Source organism: Nycticebus coucang, chromosome 4 (genome assembly GCF_027406575.1).
Source record: "Nycticebus coucang isolate mNycCou1 chromosome 4, mNycCou1.pri, whole genome shotgun sequence".
In the NCBI taxonomy this organism is placed as follows: Eukaryota; Metazoa; Chordata; class Mammalia; order Primates; family Lorisidae; genus Nycticebus; species Nycticebus coucang.
This window is the reverse complement of record NC_069783.1, coordinates 135,105,940-135,120,184: the sequence shown is the minus strand read 5'-3', so window position 1 is coordinate 135,120,184 and position 14,245 is coordinate 135,105,940. Positions and strand designations below refer to the sequence as shown.

At 40.0% G+C, this 14,245-nt stretch overlaps 1 protein-coding gene across 1 annotated transcript; it reads left to right on the top strand.

Moving 5' to 3' along the window:
• The first annotated feature begins 403 nt into the window (after positions 1-403).
• Positions 404-3,804, top strand: LOC128584884 (E3 ubiquitin-protein ligase MARCHF7-like). Its single transcript, XM_053590166.1, is given in 4 exon segments — positions 404-882; positions 1,051-1,333; positions 1,335-2,506; positions 2,509-3,804. Coding segments are annotated over 4 exon segments (1,920 nt in total). The 5' UTR covers positions 404-539; the 3' UTR covers positions 2,631-3,804.
• The last annotated feature ends 10,441 nt before the right edge of the window (positions 3,805-14,245 follow it).

Genomic DNA, 14,245 nt, shown 5'->3' with positions numbered 1-14,245 from the left:
AACAATGTCCACAACTCAGTAGCCTTTCTATACGCCAATAACAGCCAAGATGAGAATCTAATCAGGGACACAATTCCCTTCACAGTTGCTTCAAAAAACATGAAATACCTAGGAATATAACAAACAAATCAGATTAAGAAAGTTATGAAACTCTAAGAAAAGAAATAGCAGAAGATATTAACAAACGGAAGAACATACCATGCTCATGGCTGGGAAGGATCAACATAGTGAAAATGTTTATACTACCCAACGCAATCTACAGATTCAATGCAATCCCTTTTAAAATACCAACATCATGCTTTCAAGATTTGGAAAAAATAATTCTTCTTTTGTATGGAACCAAAAAAAAACAAAAGCATAACGGTGGTGGCTGGTTCTGTGCCAGATCCAGGAGAGGGGCGGGCGCCGTTGTGCTCAGTTGTGAACTGCTTTTCCTCAGCCACAGGCCTAAAATTCCGAGGAGAGAGGCAGCGCTGTGGTCGCCGCGAGGAGGACGCACCCAGTTCCGTGCGGCCTCGGGAGCAGGGAAAACCTTAAGAATGGAGTCTAAACCTTCAAGAATTCCAAGAAGAATTTCTGTTCAACCCTCCAGCTCTTTAAGTGCTAGAATGATGTCTGGAAGCAGAGGAAGTAATTTAAATGATAACTATCACTCAAGAGACCCTTCATTCAGATTGGTCTCTGAATATCAGTCTATGTCAGCATCTGCATCACCATTTCAGTCTACATGGTATAGTGAGTCTGAGATAACTCAGGGAGCACACTCAAGATCGCAGAACCAGCAAAGGGATCATGATTCAAAAAGACCTAAACTTTCTTGTAGAAACTGTACTTCTACCTCAGCTGGGAGAAATATTGGAAATGGTTTAAGTGCAGTATCAGATTCTTCTTGGAGGCATAATCAAGTTCCCAGATCTTCATCAGTGGTACTTGGATCATTTGGAACAGACTTACTGAGAGAGAGGAGAGATTTGGAGAGGAGAACGGATTCCTCCATTAGTAATCTTATGGATTATAGTCACCGAAGTGGTGATTTCACAACTTCATCATATGTTCTAGACAGAGTTCCTTCTTCATATTCACAGGGAGCAAGACCAAAAGATAACTCACTGAGCACTTTACAGTTGAATACATCATCCACAAATCACCATTTGCCTTCTGAACATCAGACCATACCAAGTTCTAGGGACTCTGGCAGATATTCTTTAAGATCAAATTTTTCTTCAAGAGAATCAGAATCTCCTCGAAGCAGTACACAGCCTGGATTGCCTTATGTTTCTAGTAGAGATGAAACTCCAACCATAAGCAATTCAGAAAGGGTTGTTTCATCTCAAAGATCATGAAGGTAGGCGGACAACCAGGAGATTGCTGTCACGGATAGCTTCTAGCATGTCATCCACTTTTTTTCCACGAAGATGTAGTCAGGATTCCTTGAATACAAGATCATTGAGTTCTGAAAATTCTTACATTTCTCCAAGAATCTTGACAGCTTCACAGTCTCGTAGTAATGCAACATCAACTACTGAAGTTCCCGATAATAGGCCATCTGAAGCTTCTCAGGGATTTCGGCTTCTTAGGCGAAGACGGGGTTTGTCATCTCTTAGCCAAAATCATAGCTCTGAGTCAGATTCAGAAAATTTTAACCAAGTATCTGAAGGTAGAAATACAGGACCATGGTTATCTTCCTCATTTAGAAATAGGTGCACACCTCTGTTTTCTAGAAGGAGGCTAGAGGGAAGAGATGACTCTTCGAGGATACCTACCTCTGATACACCAACTAGATCTCACATTTTTAGAAGAGAACCAAATGAAGTGGTTCACTTGGAAGCACAGAGTGATCCTCTTGGGGCGGCTGCCAACCGGCCACCAGCATCTGCACAGTCAAGCAGTGCCACGAGAAGTGGCTCCACATCAGATTCAGCTCAAGGTGGAAGAAATGCAGGAATAACAGGGATTCTTCCTGGTTCCTTATTCCGATTTGCAGTCCCTCCAGCACTAGGAACTAATTTGACCGACAATGTCATGATCACTGTAGATATTATTCCTTCAGGTTGGAATTCATCTGATGGGAAAAGTGATAAAACTAAAAGTGCATCTTCAAGAGATCCAGAAAGACTGCAGAAAATAAAAGAGAGCCTCCTTTTAGAGGACTCTGAAGAAGAAGAAGGTGACTTATGTAGAATTTGTCAGATGGCGGCTGCATCATCGTCTAATTTGCTAATAGAGCCATGCAAGTGCACAGGACGTTTGCAGTATGTCCACCAAGAGTGCATGAAAAAGTGGTTACAGGCCAAAATTAACTCTGGTTCATCCTTAGAGGCTGTAACCACCTGTGAACTCTGTAAAGAGAAGTTGCAGCTTAACCTGGAGGATTTTGATATTCATGAACTGCATAGAGCTCATGCAAATGAACAAGCTGAGTATGAGTTTATCAGCTCTGGTCTCTACCTAGTTGTATTATTGCACTTGTGTGAACAAAGCTTTTCTGATATGATGGGAAATATAAATGTACACGTGTCCGATTTATTAACCATGCAAGAATTCTTCAGGCACATATGGAAGATCTCGAAACTTCAGAGGATGATTCCGAAGATGATGGAGACCAGAACAGAACATCTGATACTGCCTAACTTCATATAAGACAAATGGATGATCTGTGAACAAGTGTTTATTAAAACTGGCAATTAAGTATGAATCACTTTTTGTGGGGAAATGCCCATTAAATTCATTGACTATCTGATATATAAAATGAATATATACATAGACATACATGCATGTATATACACATATATTCATTCTGAAGTGTTGCTGAATTAAGATTCTACTGCTGCACCTTTTAACATGGCTGGCAAATCTGACGTTTATAAACTGATAATCAAAAGTATTTTTCTTCTAGGTGAGTGGGAAAGTATTACCCTTGTTTTAAATATCTAAGCAATGCCCATGAACGTTTTTGTGTTCTGATTACTGTAGTCATATTTATGAAGAAATGTTCATGTCTTAGTCTCTTAGTGGGACCCCAAATATGCTTTGGAAATAAAATGCCAAACGGCACTTAATTATGTTTCCTTTTAAAATGCCTTAAGTTGTAGTCTCATTTGGATAATCATTTTTTGCCAGTGTTTAAAAATAAAAATAAAAGAATGGGGAGGTTACGAAGCGTGTTTATTATATGTATAAAGTTTCCACATTTAATTTAGATTCTAAATTCACCTAGCAATAAAACGTAATTTTTAAAAATGTGTACAAATATAAAGTGTATAAATGATGGGTAAGTTTTTGTATTGATTTGCAAAATGCAGATTATATTTGATAGGCCAAGGTATGTAGATATTCCTTTTGGGAATATTATAGCTGAAATTACATCAGAATTGCCAGTCAAGTGCTATTTGGTTAAAAAACAATTACTGCAATCTCAAGTTAATGGAGTATTTTTAAATCCCACGTTCAAAATTTAAAACACTGATTTTCAATGTGTTTTTTAGTGTTGTCATTTCTTTATAGATAAATATTATATAAATAACCTGTTTGGATCTTGGTCGTTTTTAACTGTTCCTTGGTAATTCTGAGCATTTGTTTGGTGACTTAATATTTTTCACAAACTTCAAAGAACAGATTACTCACTATGAATGGGTGTACACTGTGGTCATGAGTTGTGTATACTTCATAATACTGTAATTTTTCCTCTGTCAGCACCTTTGGGGTACACTTTAAAACACCTTCAGGTGGCTTTAGGTTGAAGTGTTTGATGTTATGGCAACAAACTAATTTTTCAGAACCCAAACAGAAACCATGTAATTTCTGAAATGGAAATAATTTGCCTATTCAAGTCAGTATGTTGATCTTATGTAAAACATTGGTGTGAAATAAAGTGCATACTGATTGATTTAAAAAAAAAATGCCAAGGCAATTCTTAGTAATAAAAACAAAGCCAGTGACATCAGCCTACCAGACTTTGGGTTGTACTACAATGCCAGAGTGATCAAAGCAGCCTGGTATTGGCACAAAACAGAAATATAGACATTGGGGACCAAATAGAAAACCATGAAATGAAACAAACATCTTACAGCCTTTGATTAACCAAACAAGAACATTCCCTGGGGAAAAGAATCCCTATTCAATAAATGGGGCTGGGATAACTGGATAACCACATGTAAAAGACTGAAACTGGACCTACATCTTTCTCCACTCAAAAAAATTGATTCAAGATAGAAAAAAGATCAACATCTAAGGCTTTAAACAATAAAAATACTCAAAGCAACTGTGGTGAAAACACTGAAAATTATCGGACTGGGGAAAAACTTTTTGAACAAGAATTCAGTGGCGTTTAAAACAACAAAAATAAACAAATGGGGTTTAATTAAATTGAATAGCTTCTGTATAGCTAAGGAGACAACAACTAAAGCGAATAGATAACCATCAGAATGGGAAAAGATATTTGCATATTATAAAGCAGACAAAATCTTGATAACTAGAATCTACACAGAACTCAAATTAATCGACATAAATAAAGCCTACAATTACTTATATCAATGGGTAAGAGAGATGAATAGAACTTTCTGTAAAGAAGATAGACGAATAGCTAACAAACATGAAAAAGTACTCATCATCCCTAATTATCAAAGAAATGCAAATCAAAATCACCATAAGATATCACCTAACCCTAGTGGGAATAGCTCACATGATAAAATCTCAAAACTACAGATGCTGGCATGGATTGGAGAGAGGGGCACTCTGTGGCACTGCTGGTGGGACTGCAAACTAATATAATTTTTCTGGAAGGAAGTGTGGACAATCCTCAAAGAACTCAAACTAGACCTCCCACTTGATCCTACAATCTCATTACTGGGCATCTACTCAGAAGAAAAAAAATCATTTTATCATAAGGACATTTACCCAAGACTGTTTACCACAGCTCAATTTATAGTCACCAAACTGTAGAAACATCCAAAATGCCCACCAATCCAGGAACGAATTAACAAGCTGTGGTATATGTATACCATGGAATACCATTCAGTCACTAAAAAAGATGGAGACTTTACATTCTTCTTTGTAAAGCATCACAGGATGGAGAATCAAGAATCCAATGTACTCAATTCTGATATGAGGACTTTTTCAAAATTTATTTTTTTTATTAAATCATAGCTGTGTACATTAGTGCAATCAAGGGGTACAATGTGCTGGTTTCATATACAATCTGAAATATTCTCATCAAACTGTTTAATATAGCCTTTATGACATTTTCTTAGTTATTGTATGAAGACATTTATATTCTGCATTTAGTAAGTTTCACCTATACCAATTCTAAGATGCACCATAGGTGTGGGCCCACCAGTTAACCTCCCTCCAACCCAACCTGCCCCCTCCCCTCCCCTCCCTTGGCCCTTTCCCCATATTCTTGTGCTATACTTGGGTTATAGCCTTCATAGAAAAGCTATAAATTAGCTTCATAGTAGGGCTGAGTACATTGGATACTTTTTCTTTCATTCTTGAGATACTTTGCTAAGAACGTGTTCCAGCTCCATCCATGTAAACATGAAAGAGCAAAGTCTTCATCTTTCTTTAAGGCTGCATAATATTCCATGGTATACATGTAGCACAATTTATTAATCCATTCGTGGGTCGATGAACATTTGGGCTTCTTCGGTGACTTAGCATTTATGAATTGAGTTGCAATAAACATTCTGGTACAGATGTCTTTGTTATATTGTGATTTTTGGTCTTCTGGGTATATAACTAGTAAAGGAATTATAGGATCGAATGGCAGGTCTATTTTTAGATCTCTAAGTATTCTCCAAACCTCCTTTCAAAAGAAATATATTAGTGTGCATTTCCACCAGCAGTGTAGAAGTGTTTCCTTTTCTCACATCCACGCCAACATTTCTGGTTTTGAGATTTTGTTATGTGGGCTAATTTTACTGGAGTTACGTGATATCTCAAAGTAGTTTTGATTTGTATTTCTCTGATGACTATGGATGATGAGCTTTTTTTCATGGTCTGTAGATCATGTGTCTGTCTTCTTTAGAGAAGTTTCTCTTCAAGTCCTTTGCCAGGCCTGAGATGGGATCGCTTGTTCTTTTCTTGCTAATATGTTTGAGTACTCTGTGGATTCTGGTTATTAGACCTTTGTCGGAGGTATAACCTGAAAATATTTTCTTCCATTCCGAGGGCTGTCTGCTTGCTATACTTTCTATGTTCTTGGCTGTGCAGAAGTTTTTTTTTTTTTAATTATTAAATCATAGCTGAGTACATTAATGCAATCATGGGGCACCATAAACTGGTTTTATAGACCATTTGACACATTTTCATCACACTGGTTAACATAGGCTTCCTGGCATTTTCTTAGTTATTGTGTTAAGACATTTATATTCTACATTTAGTAAGTTTCACATGTACCCTTGTAAGATGCACTGCAGGTGTAATCCCACCAATCACCCTCCCTCCACCCAACCTCTGCCCTCCTTCCCCTCCCTCTCCTCCTTCCCCATATTCTTAGGTTATAACTGGGTTATAGCTTTCATGTGAAAGCCATAAATTAGTTTTATAGTAGGGATGAGTACATCGGATACTTTTTCTTCCATTCTTGAGATACTTTACTAAGAAAATATGTTCCAGCTCCATCCATGTAAACATGAAAGAGGTAAAGTCTCCATGTTTCCTTAAGGCTGCATAATATTCCATGGTGTACACATACTACAATTTATTAATCCATTCATGGATTGATGGGCACTTGGGCTTTTTCCATGACTTAGCAAGTATGAATTGGGCTGCAATGAACATTCTGGTACAAATATCTTTGTTATGATGTGATTTTTGGTCTTCTGGGTATATACCTAGTAGAAGAATTATAGGATTGAATGGCATATCTATTTTTAGATCTCTAAGTGTTCTCCAAACATCTTTCCAAAAGGAATGTATTAATTTGCATTCCCACTAGCAGTGTAGAAGTGTTCCCTTTTCTCCACATCCATGCCAAGATCTCCGGTCTTGGGATTTTGTGATATGGGCTAATCTTACCGGAGTTAGATAATATCTCAAAGTAGTTTTGATTTGCATTTCTCTGATGATTAAAGATGATGAGCATTTTTTCTTATGTATGTAGGCCGTGCACCTGTCTTCTTCAGGGAAGTTTCTCTTCAAGTCCCTTGCCCAGCCTGCGATGGGATCCCTTGTTCTTTTCTTGCTTATATGTTTAAGTTCTCTGTGAATTCTGGTTATTAAACCTTTGTCGGAGACATAACCTGCAAATATCTTCTCCCATTCTGAGGGCTGTTTGCTTGCTTTACTTACTGTGTTCTTGGCTGTTCAGAAGCTTTTTACTTTGATCAGGTCCCAGTAGTGTATTTTTGATGCTGCTTCAATTCCCTGGAGAGTCCTCCTCATAAAATATTCACCCAGGCCAATACCTTCAAGAGTTTTTCCTGCACTTTCTTCTAGTATTTTTATAGTTTCAGGTCTTAAGTTTAAATTTTTTATCCAGTGAGAGTCTATCTTAGTTAATGGTGAGAGGTGTGGGTCCAGTTTCAGTCTTCTACAGGTCGCCAGCAAGTTCACCCAGCACCATTTGTTAAATAGGGAATCTGTCCCCACTGAATGTTTTTAATTGGTTTGTCGAAGATCAAATAACTTTATGTAGCTGGATTCATCTCTTGGTTCTCTATTCTGTTCCACACATCTATCTCTCTGTTTTTGTGCCAGTACCATCCTGTTTTGGTCACTATCGATTTATAGTACAGTCTCAGGTCTAGTAGCATGATTCCTCCTGCTTTGTTTTTGTTTCTGAGTAATGTCTAGGCTATTCGAGTTTTTTTCTGATACCATATAAAACAAAGTATTATTTTTTCATGATCTTTAAAATATGACAGTGGAGCTTTAATAGGAATTGCATTAAAATTATATATTGCTTTGGGTAGTATAGACATTTTATCAATGTTGATTCTTCCCAGCCGTGAGCATGGTATGTTTTTTCATTTGTTAACATCTTCAGCTATTTCTTTTCTTAAAGTTTCATAGTTCTCTTTATAGAGATCTTTCACATCCTTTGTTAGGTATACTCCCCAATATTTCATCTTCTTTGGCACTACTGTGAAAGGAATAGAGTCCTTGACTGTTTTTTCAGCTCGCCTGTTGTTAGTATATATAAAGGCTACAGATTTACGGGTGTTGATTTTGTAGCCTGAGATATTGCTGTATTCCTTGATCACTTCAAAAAGTTTTGTAGTAGAATCCCTGGTGTTTTCTAGATATACGATCACATCATCTGCGAAGAGTGAAAGTTTGATCTCTTCTTACCCTATGTGGATACACTTGATTGCCTTTTCTTCCCTAATTGCAATGGCTAAAAGTTCCATTACAATGTTAAAGAACAAAGGAGACAATGGGCAACCTGGCCTGGTTCCTGATCTAAGTGGAAATGATTTCAATTTAACTCCATTCAATACGATATTGGCTGTGGGTTTTCTGTAAATGGCCTCTATTAGTTTAAGAAATGTCCCTTCTATACCAATTTTCTTAAGTGTTCTGATCATGAAGCATGCTGGATATTATCAAAAACTTTTTCTGCATCAATTGAGAGAATCATATGGTCTTTATTTCTTAATTTGTTTATATGGTGAATTACATTTATAGATTATTGAACCAGGCTTGAGACCCTGGGATAAAGCCCACTTGGTCATGGTGTATAATTTGTTTGATGTATTGTTGGATTTTGTTTGTTAGGATCTTATTGAATATTTTTGCAATAAAATTCATTAATGATATTGGTCTATAATTTTCTTTTTTTGTTGGGTCTTTCCCTGGTTTAGGGATCAAGGTGATGTTTGCTTCATGGAATGTGTTGGGTACTATTCCTTCCTTTTCTATATTTTGTAAGAGGTTTAATAATATATGTACTAGTTCTTTTTTAAAGATTTGTTAGAATTCTGATGTGAAGACATCTGGTCCCAGGCTTTCCTTTTAGGGAGATTTTGTATAGTTGATGCTATTTCAGACCCTGATATAGGCCTGTTCAACATTTCTACTTCATTCTGGCTAAGTCTTGGTAGGTGGTGTGCTTCTAAGTATTGATAAATTTCCTTTAGATTTTCGTATTTCTGAGAGTAAAGTTTCTTGTAATATTTGTTAAGAATTTTTTAAATTTCTGAGGGGTCTGTTGCAATTTTGTCTTTACCATTTCTGATTGATGAAATTAGAGATTTTACTCTTTTTTTCCTGGTTAGGTTAGCCAAAGTTTTATCTATTTTATTGACCTTTTCAAAAAAATGAACTTTTTGATTTATTGATCTGTTGTGTAATTCTTTTGTTTTCATTTTCATTTAATTCTGCTCTAATTGTGGTTATTTCTTTTCTTCTGCTGGGCTTGAGGTTGGAACAGTCTTCCTTCTCCAGTTGCTTGAGATGTCCTATTAAGTTGTTTACTTCCTCTCTTTCCATTTTCTTGAAGAGGGCTTGCAGTGCTATAAAATTCCCTCTTCAGACTGCCTTTGCAGTATCCCAGAGGTTCTAGTAATTCGTGTCTTGATTGTTGTTTTGTTCCAAAAATTTGGTGACACTCTGCAGGTCTCTCTTATCCCCCCTCCAGCCCCAGAGGAGACAGAGGGGCCCTGCATGCAAATGTGCTGCTCCCGCCCTGCCCAGCCCAACCCCACCTGGGCCTGTGTGAGCCACAGTGGCTGGGTGTCACTTATGAGAGGGAGGTTGGGCTGGGCTTTTCTGAGACTCCCCAAGGTCCCAGAGTACACTCTGCTGCTGGCCCCAGACAGCCCTGAGCAGAGTCCAGGGCCAGGTGTCTGTGTTCCCGGCTGATCCCCACAGAGCCCTCAGTGACAGCCCCACAGCGCCCCCTGCTGACCACGTCCAGGTCCAGCATGTCTGGGATCAGATGCCCAGGGTGTCCTAACAGAGGCTCCTGCCCCCACCAGGGCCTTGACCACTGCCCACTTTAGGGCAGCTCCTACCTCATCTCAGTCTGTATCCTTTTATTTGAGTCTCCTCAGTGAGTATAAGACACATAGCTCACCCAACATTAAGGGGTAGGGGCATCTCCTTTAAAAACTGTACAAGAAATAAGATGTATGTTAGCTGAGAACAGGACACTTCAGCCATGATCCCACTTCCCGGGCTGCTCTTGAAGCAGGTTTCTCTCTCCCCCTGGATTCTCTCCTGCCACTTGGCTTGCAGCTGTACGAGTCCGTTCTCTGCCTCCACCAGCATGTGACATTCTCTCTGTACCCCCCGTCTTCTCACGACCACCTTTTTAGGAAACCAGGCCCATCTCACCAGGAGGTCACCCTACTAATGTATGATCTCAGCTTAAGTAATTTCATCTGCAAAGACATTGTTTTTAAATAAGGTCACCTTGGGAAGTACCATGGGTTAGAAGTTTAATATATATTGCCAGAGAGACTGATTTAAATGTAATATTAGGGAGGAAGGATCTTTCTTTAAAAATTTATATTTTTAACATTTTTGAAGACCATTACATAATATGTATCTTGTACTAAAATGAAAGCTAATAAATTAAGTTTACTATTATCCAAAAAAGGTTTCTTCCTTTTCCTCTTAGTCACAGGGCTTGAGAGATGGTACCATGAGAGATGGTACATTTGCTTATTTCTGAAGCAAAGGTGTCTGAATTTAGTCTTTAAATCTGATCCACATATTCCTATTGTTTTTCAAACATGCAATAAATTCTGCAGAAATGCTGCAGGTCTCTCTTATCCCCCTCCAACCCCAGAGGAGAGAGAGGGGCCCTGAATGCAAATGTGCTGCTCTTCCCCTGCCCAGCCCAACCCTCCCTGGGCCTGTGTGCAGCCCCAGAGGCTGGGTGTCACTTTTGGGAGGCGCTGGCGGGTTTGGTGAAGGACTCCTCCTCATGCCTCTGTCTGCTCTGCCTCTTGTCAGTGTGTCCAGAAAAGTACCTCTCTGCATCCCAATGGATTAGATGGCGGGCTGAGCATAATGCACTTGAGGCTTCCCATCAGGTGTGGCGGCAGCTCCCCCTCTGCTCACCCATCCCCAGAGATGACCTGAAGCCTGGTAATAACATGATCTTTTCATCTTCACATCCTGATGCCAGTGAACAAGGGAAATCATTTGAAAGTTGCAATTTGTGGTGGCGCCTGTGGCTCAAAGGGGTGGGGCGCCAGCCCCATATGCCAGAGGTGGTGGGTTCAAACCCAGCCCTGGTCAAAAACGGCAAAAAAAAAAGTTGCAATTTCCCATTACTACTTCTCATGTTCATATTAATCAGTGCTCACATACTTATGTATTTTAAAAACAGACCATTTGTTATATGAACCCTCAATGACAATTACGGACATAAAGAATAGTAATAGGCCCCCATATGATCATACTTGTGGAGGTGGTGGGCCAAGATGAAATAAATGCAATCAAATTCAGAAACACTATTGTGTAGCTTCTTTGGTACTTTTGTTTTCTGGGACAACAGTCAGGACACCACACATATTGGGCAGCCTAGAACAACAGAAATGCGCCGCTCTGGAGGCCAGTCCTGCAAAGTCCAGAGACGGGGCCCTGTGTGCTCTGGCCCTCTGGGGAGATGCTGCCTCTGTCCTGTGGGCTGTGGGTGGTTTGCTGACAAGCGTTAGTGTCCCTTGATTTGCAGCCACATAAATCTTTTCTCTGCCCTCATCGTCACATGGCGTCCTCTCCACGTCCTCCTGTGTTCTCAGGACCATAATATCAGAACACTAGGAACGCTGAGTCAGTGCGAAGTGGGATCATGGCTGAACTGTCCTGTTCTCAGCTAATGTGGAATCAGGAGGACATCCCCATCCTGTGTGGCCTCATCTCAACTGACTTCATCTGCAAGGATATTATATTTTAAGTAAGGTCACCTTAAGCATACCGGGGGTTAGGACTACAATTTATCTTAGTAACTGGATTTATTTCATTACACCCATAGACAGAAAGAATCATTTTGTACAATTACATTTGTAAAATATTTTGGAAATGTTCTGCAATGTACATACTGCATTCACATATTGTATTCTAATGGAGCTAAATAAATAAACTTTATTATAATAACATACAAAAAAACCCTCTTCCCTTTACTCTTAGTTGCCAAAAGGAATGCCACTGTACATGCTTAATCTCTGAAGGAAATGTGTTTGATGTTGATCATTAAACCTGACCCAGCTGTTGCTCTTATTTATATAACTTAGGATAAATAAATACTATGTCTTTTGTGGTTTATGTCCTTCCAAATCATTCAGAAATATCTTCTATTATAAGACTGAAATGGGAATGGGAATTATTTCAGACCCTTCTATTAACCTTTCTCTCCAAGGATATTTAATAAGTAGGCTGCCCTGAGAGCTCAGCTGCCTGCTCATGTGATCCTGACAACATGTGATCATATTTGACTGAATCTCAGGCTCAGTTAAAGTTTGATTTATGTCTTGTTCTTACTCTGGGTCTCTCCCTGTTCAAGCACCCCTTTAGTGCAGCCTGTAGTAGTCCTAAGCCTGGACCACTGGCTGGGCCCTGAGAGGGGTCCAGACAGCTTTGCCCCTAAGCATAGAACATAAGAACTCCCTGTCGTTCAGAAGCATTGTGGCTTATATTACACATTAATGTCTTATGACTTGGCCAGACTTCTGCTGGATCCAGTAAGGACAGTGACCACTGGTGGCTGCTCCAGTGCTGAAGCCACAGATGAGAGTGACTGTCTTTTCTGCGGACACTGTAGGATGCTCCTGTATCACTGAGAGGTTAAGGACCCAAACATGAAAGATTATTTTGAGGGGCGAAATTAAAGAAAAATGGTGTTCTAGTTCTGTGTGGTGAATGTGGACTTATTCCACCCAAATGCAGGTGGGGGTGAAATCCCTTGCCAGGAAAGAATTACACATATGGGTTATGATGGGTGGGAATTTAAAGTGTCAGGGGGGCAGGGATTGGCACAGTCATTATTTCTTGGGTGAGACGTGGTGGATTCTTCCTGAGAAGGTCAGTTCTACCTGGGTGGGTCAACTCTATCATTCTAGTCTTTTTAGTCCATTATAAGGAGGCAGGGTGATGGGCAAGGGATCTCTTTGACTGCTTCCTGTGGGTGAGGGGCTGTGTGGGCTGCCTATAAAGAGAAAGGTAGGGGGAGGGGATTCCGGGAGCGGGAGCAGGTGATGTTTACAGGAACACTTGGGCTCTTCGGTTTGAACTGGTTGGTATCCATGTAGGGCACGTCTATGAGCAGTTGTTTTGAGGTGACTGTCTGGTTAATAAATCAGGAGATGAAGCAGAGAATTACTGGTCCACAGCTGAGAATGAGAAAAATTATAATTAGTGTCCCTATCATAGAAGATAACCAAGGAAGAAGATGGACAGTGAGAGGCGGGAGCCGGCGGGAATTGTTGGGGTTGCTGGTAATCCTGAGAGGGCGTCTCCACCTACTAGGAGAATGTTGCATGAAGGGTTAACGAGGCATGAACGCGAGAAAGAATGCACCAAGGGTGGGGTTTTATCATCGATACCCATCACCAGGATCTCCGCCTGTTTTAGAGGACCCTGATATCAGAAGAGGGATTGGCTCACCTTCCACTAGGAAAAAGTACCCAGAGTTCAGTTTTACAGGACGGCATCCAGGGGGCATCCTGATTTTGGGGAATCATCAGTCTCTTTCAGCTAGTCTCAGGAGGTCAGGAATTTCCACTAGGTCTTGGGAGGGACTGCAAAATCAGATCTTCACAAAGACCTAGGCACTCAGACTTCCAGTGAAGACTTTTGTCGACTGGACATAGTTTGAGGGAGGGTTTGGATTTGAGCACTACTCATGTCAAAAGCCTGGTGTGCTGTACTTAAAACACAGTCCCAGAAGAGATTTTGTTCTTTTGAAGTTCCTTATGGAGTTTTACGAAGTAGCCTGGTTTTATCTAATGGTGTACCAGGCGTCCTCAAATTTTTTAAACACAGGGCCAACTCACTGTCCCTCAGACTGTTGGAGGGCTGGACTACAGTTAAAAAAAAAAAAGAAAGCAAAACTATGAACAAATTCCTATGCACACTGCACATATCTTATTTTGAAATCAAAAAACAAAACGGGAACAAATACAATCACACCGCCTCATGTGGCCCGCGAGCCGCAGTCTGAGGCCCCCTGGTGTAAGCCTATAACTGGAGTCCTGAGAAGCACTGCTGCACCTTGAAGGCTACCTCAGTGAGATCTCAGTGGGGGGCCTGAGGGCCATGGGACAATTTTTGGAGTTCTGCCGTGTTTCTTTTCTCT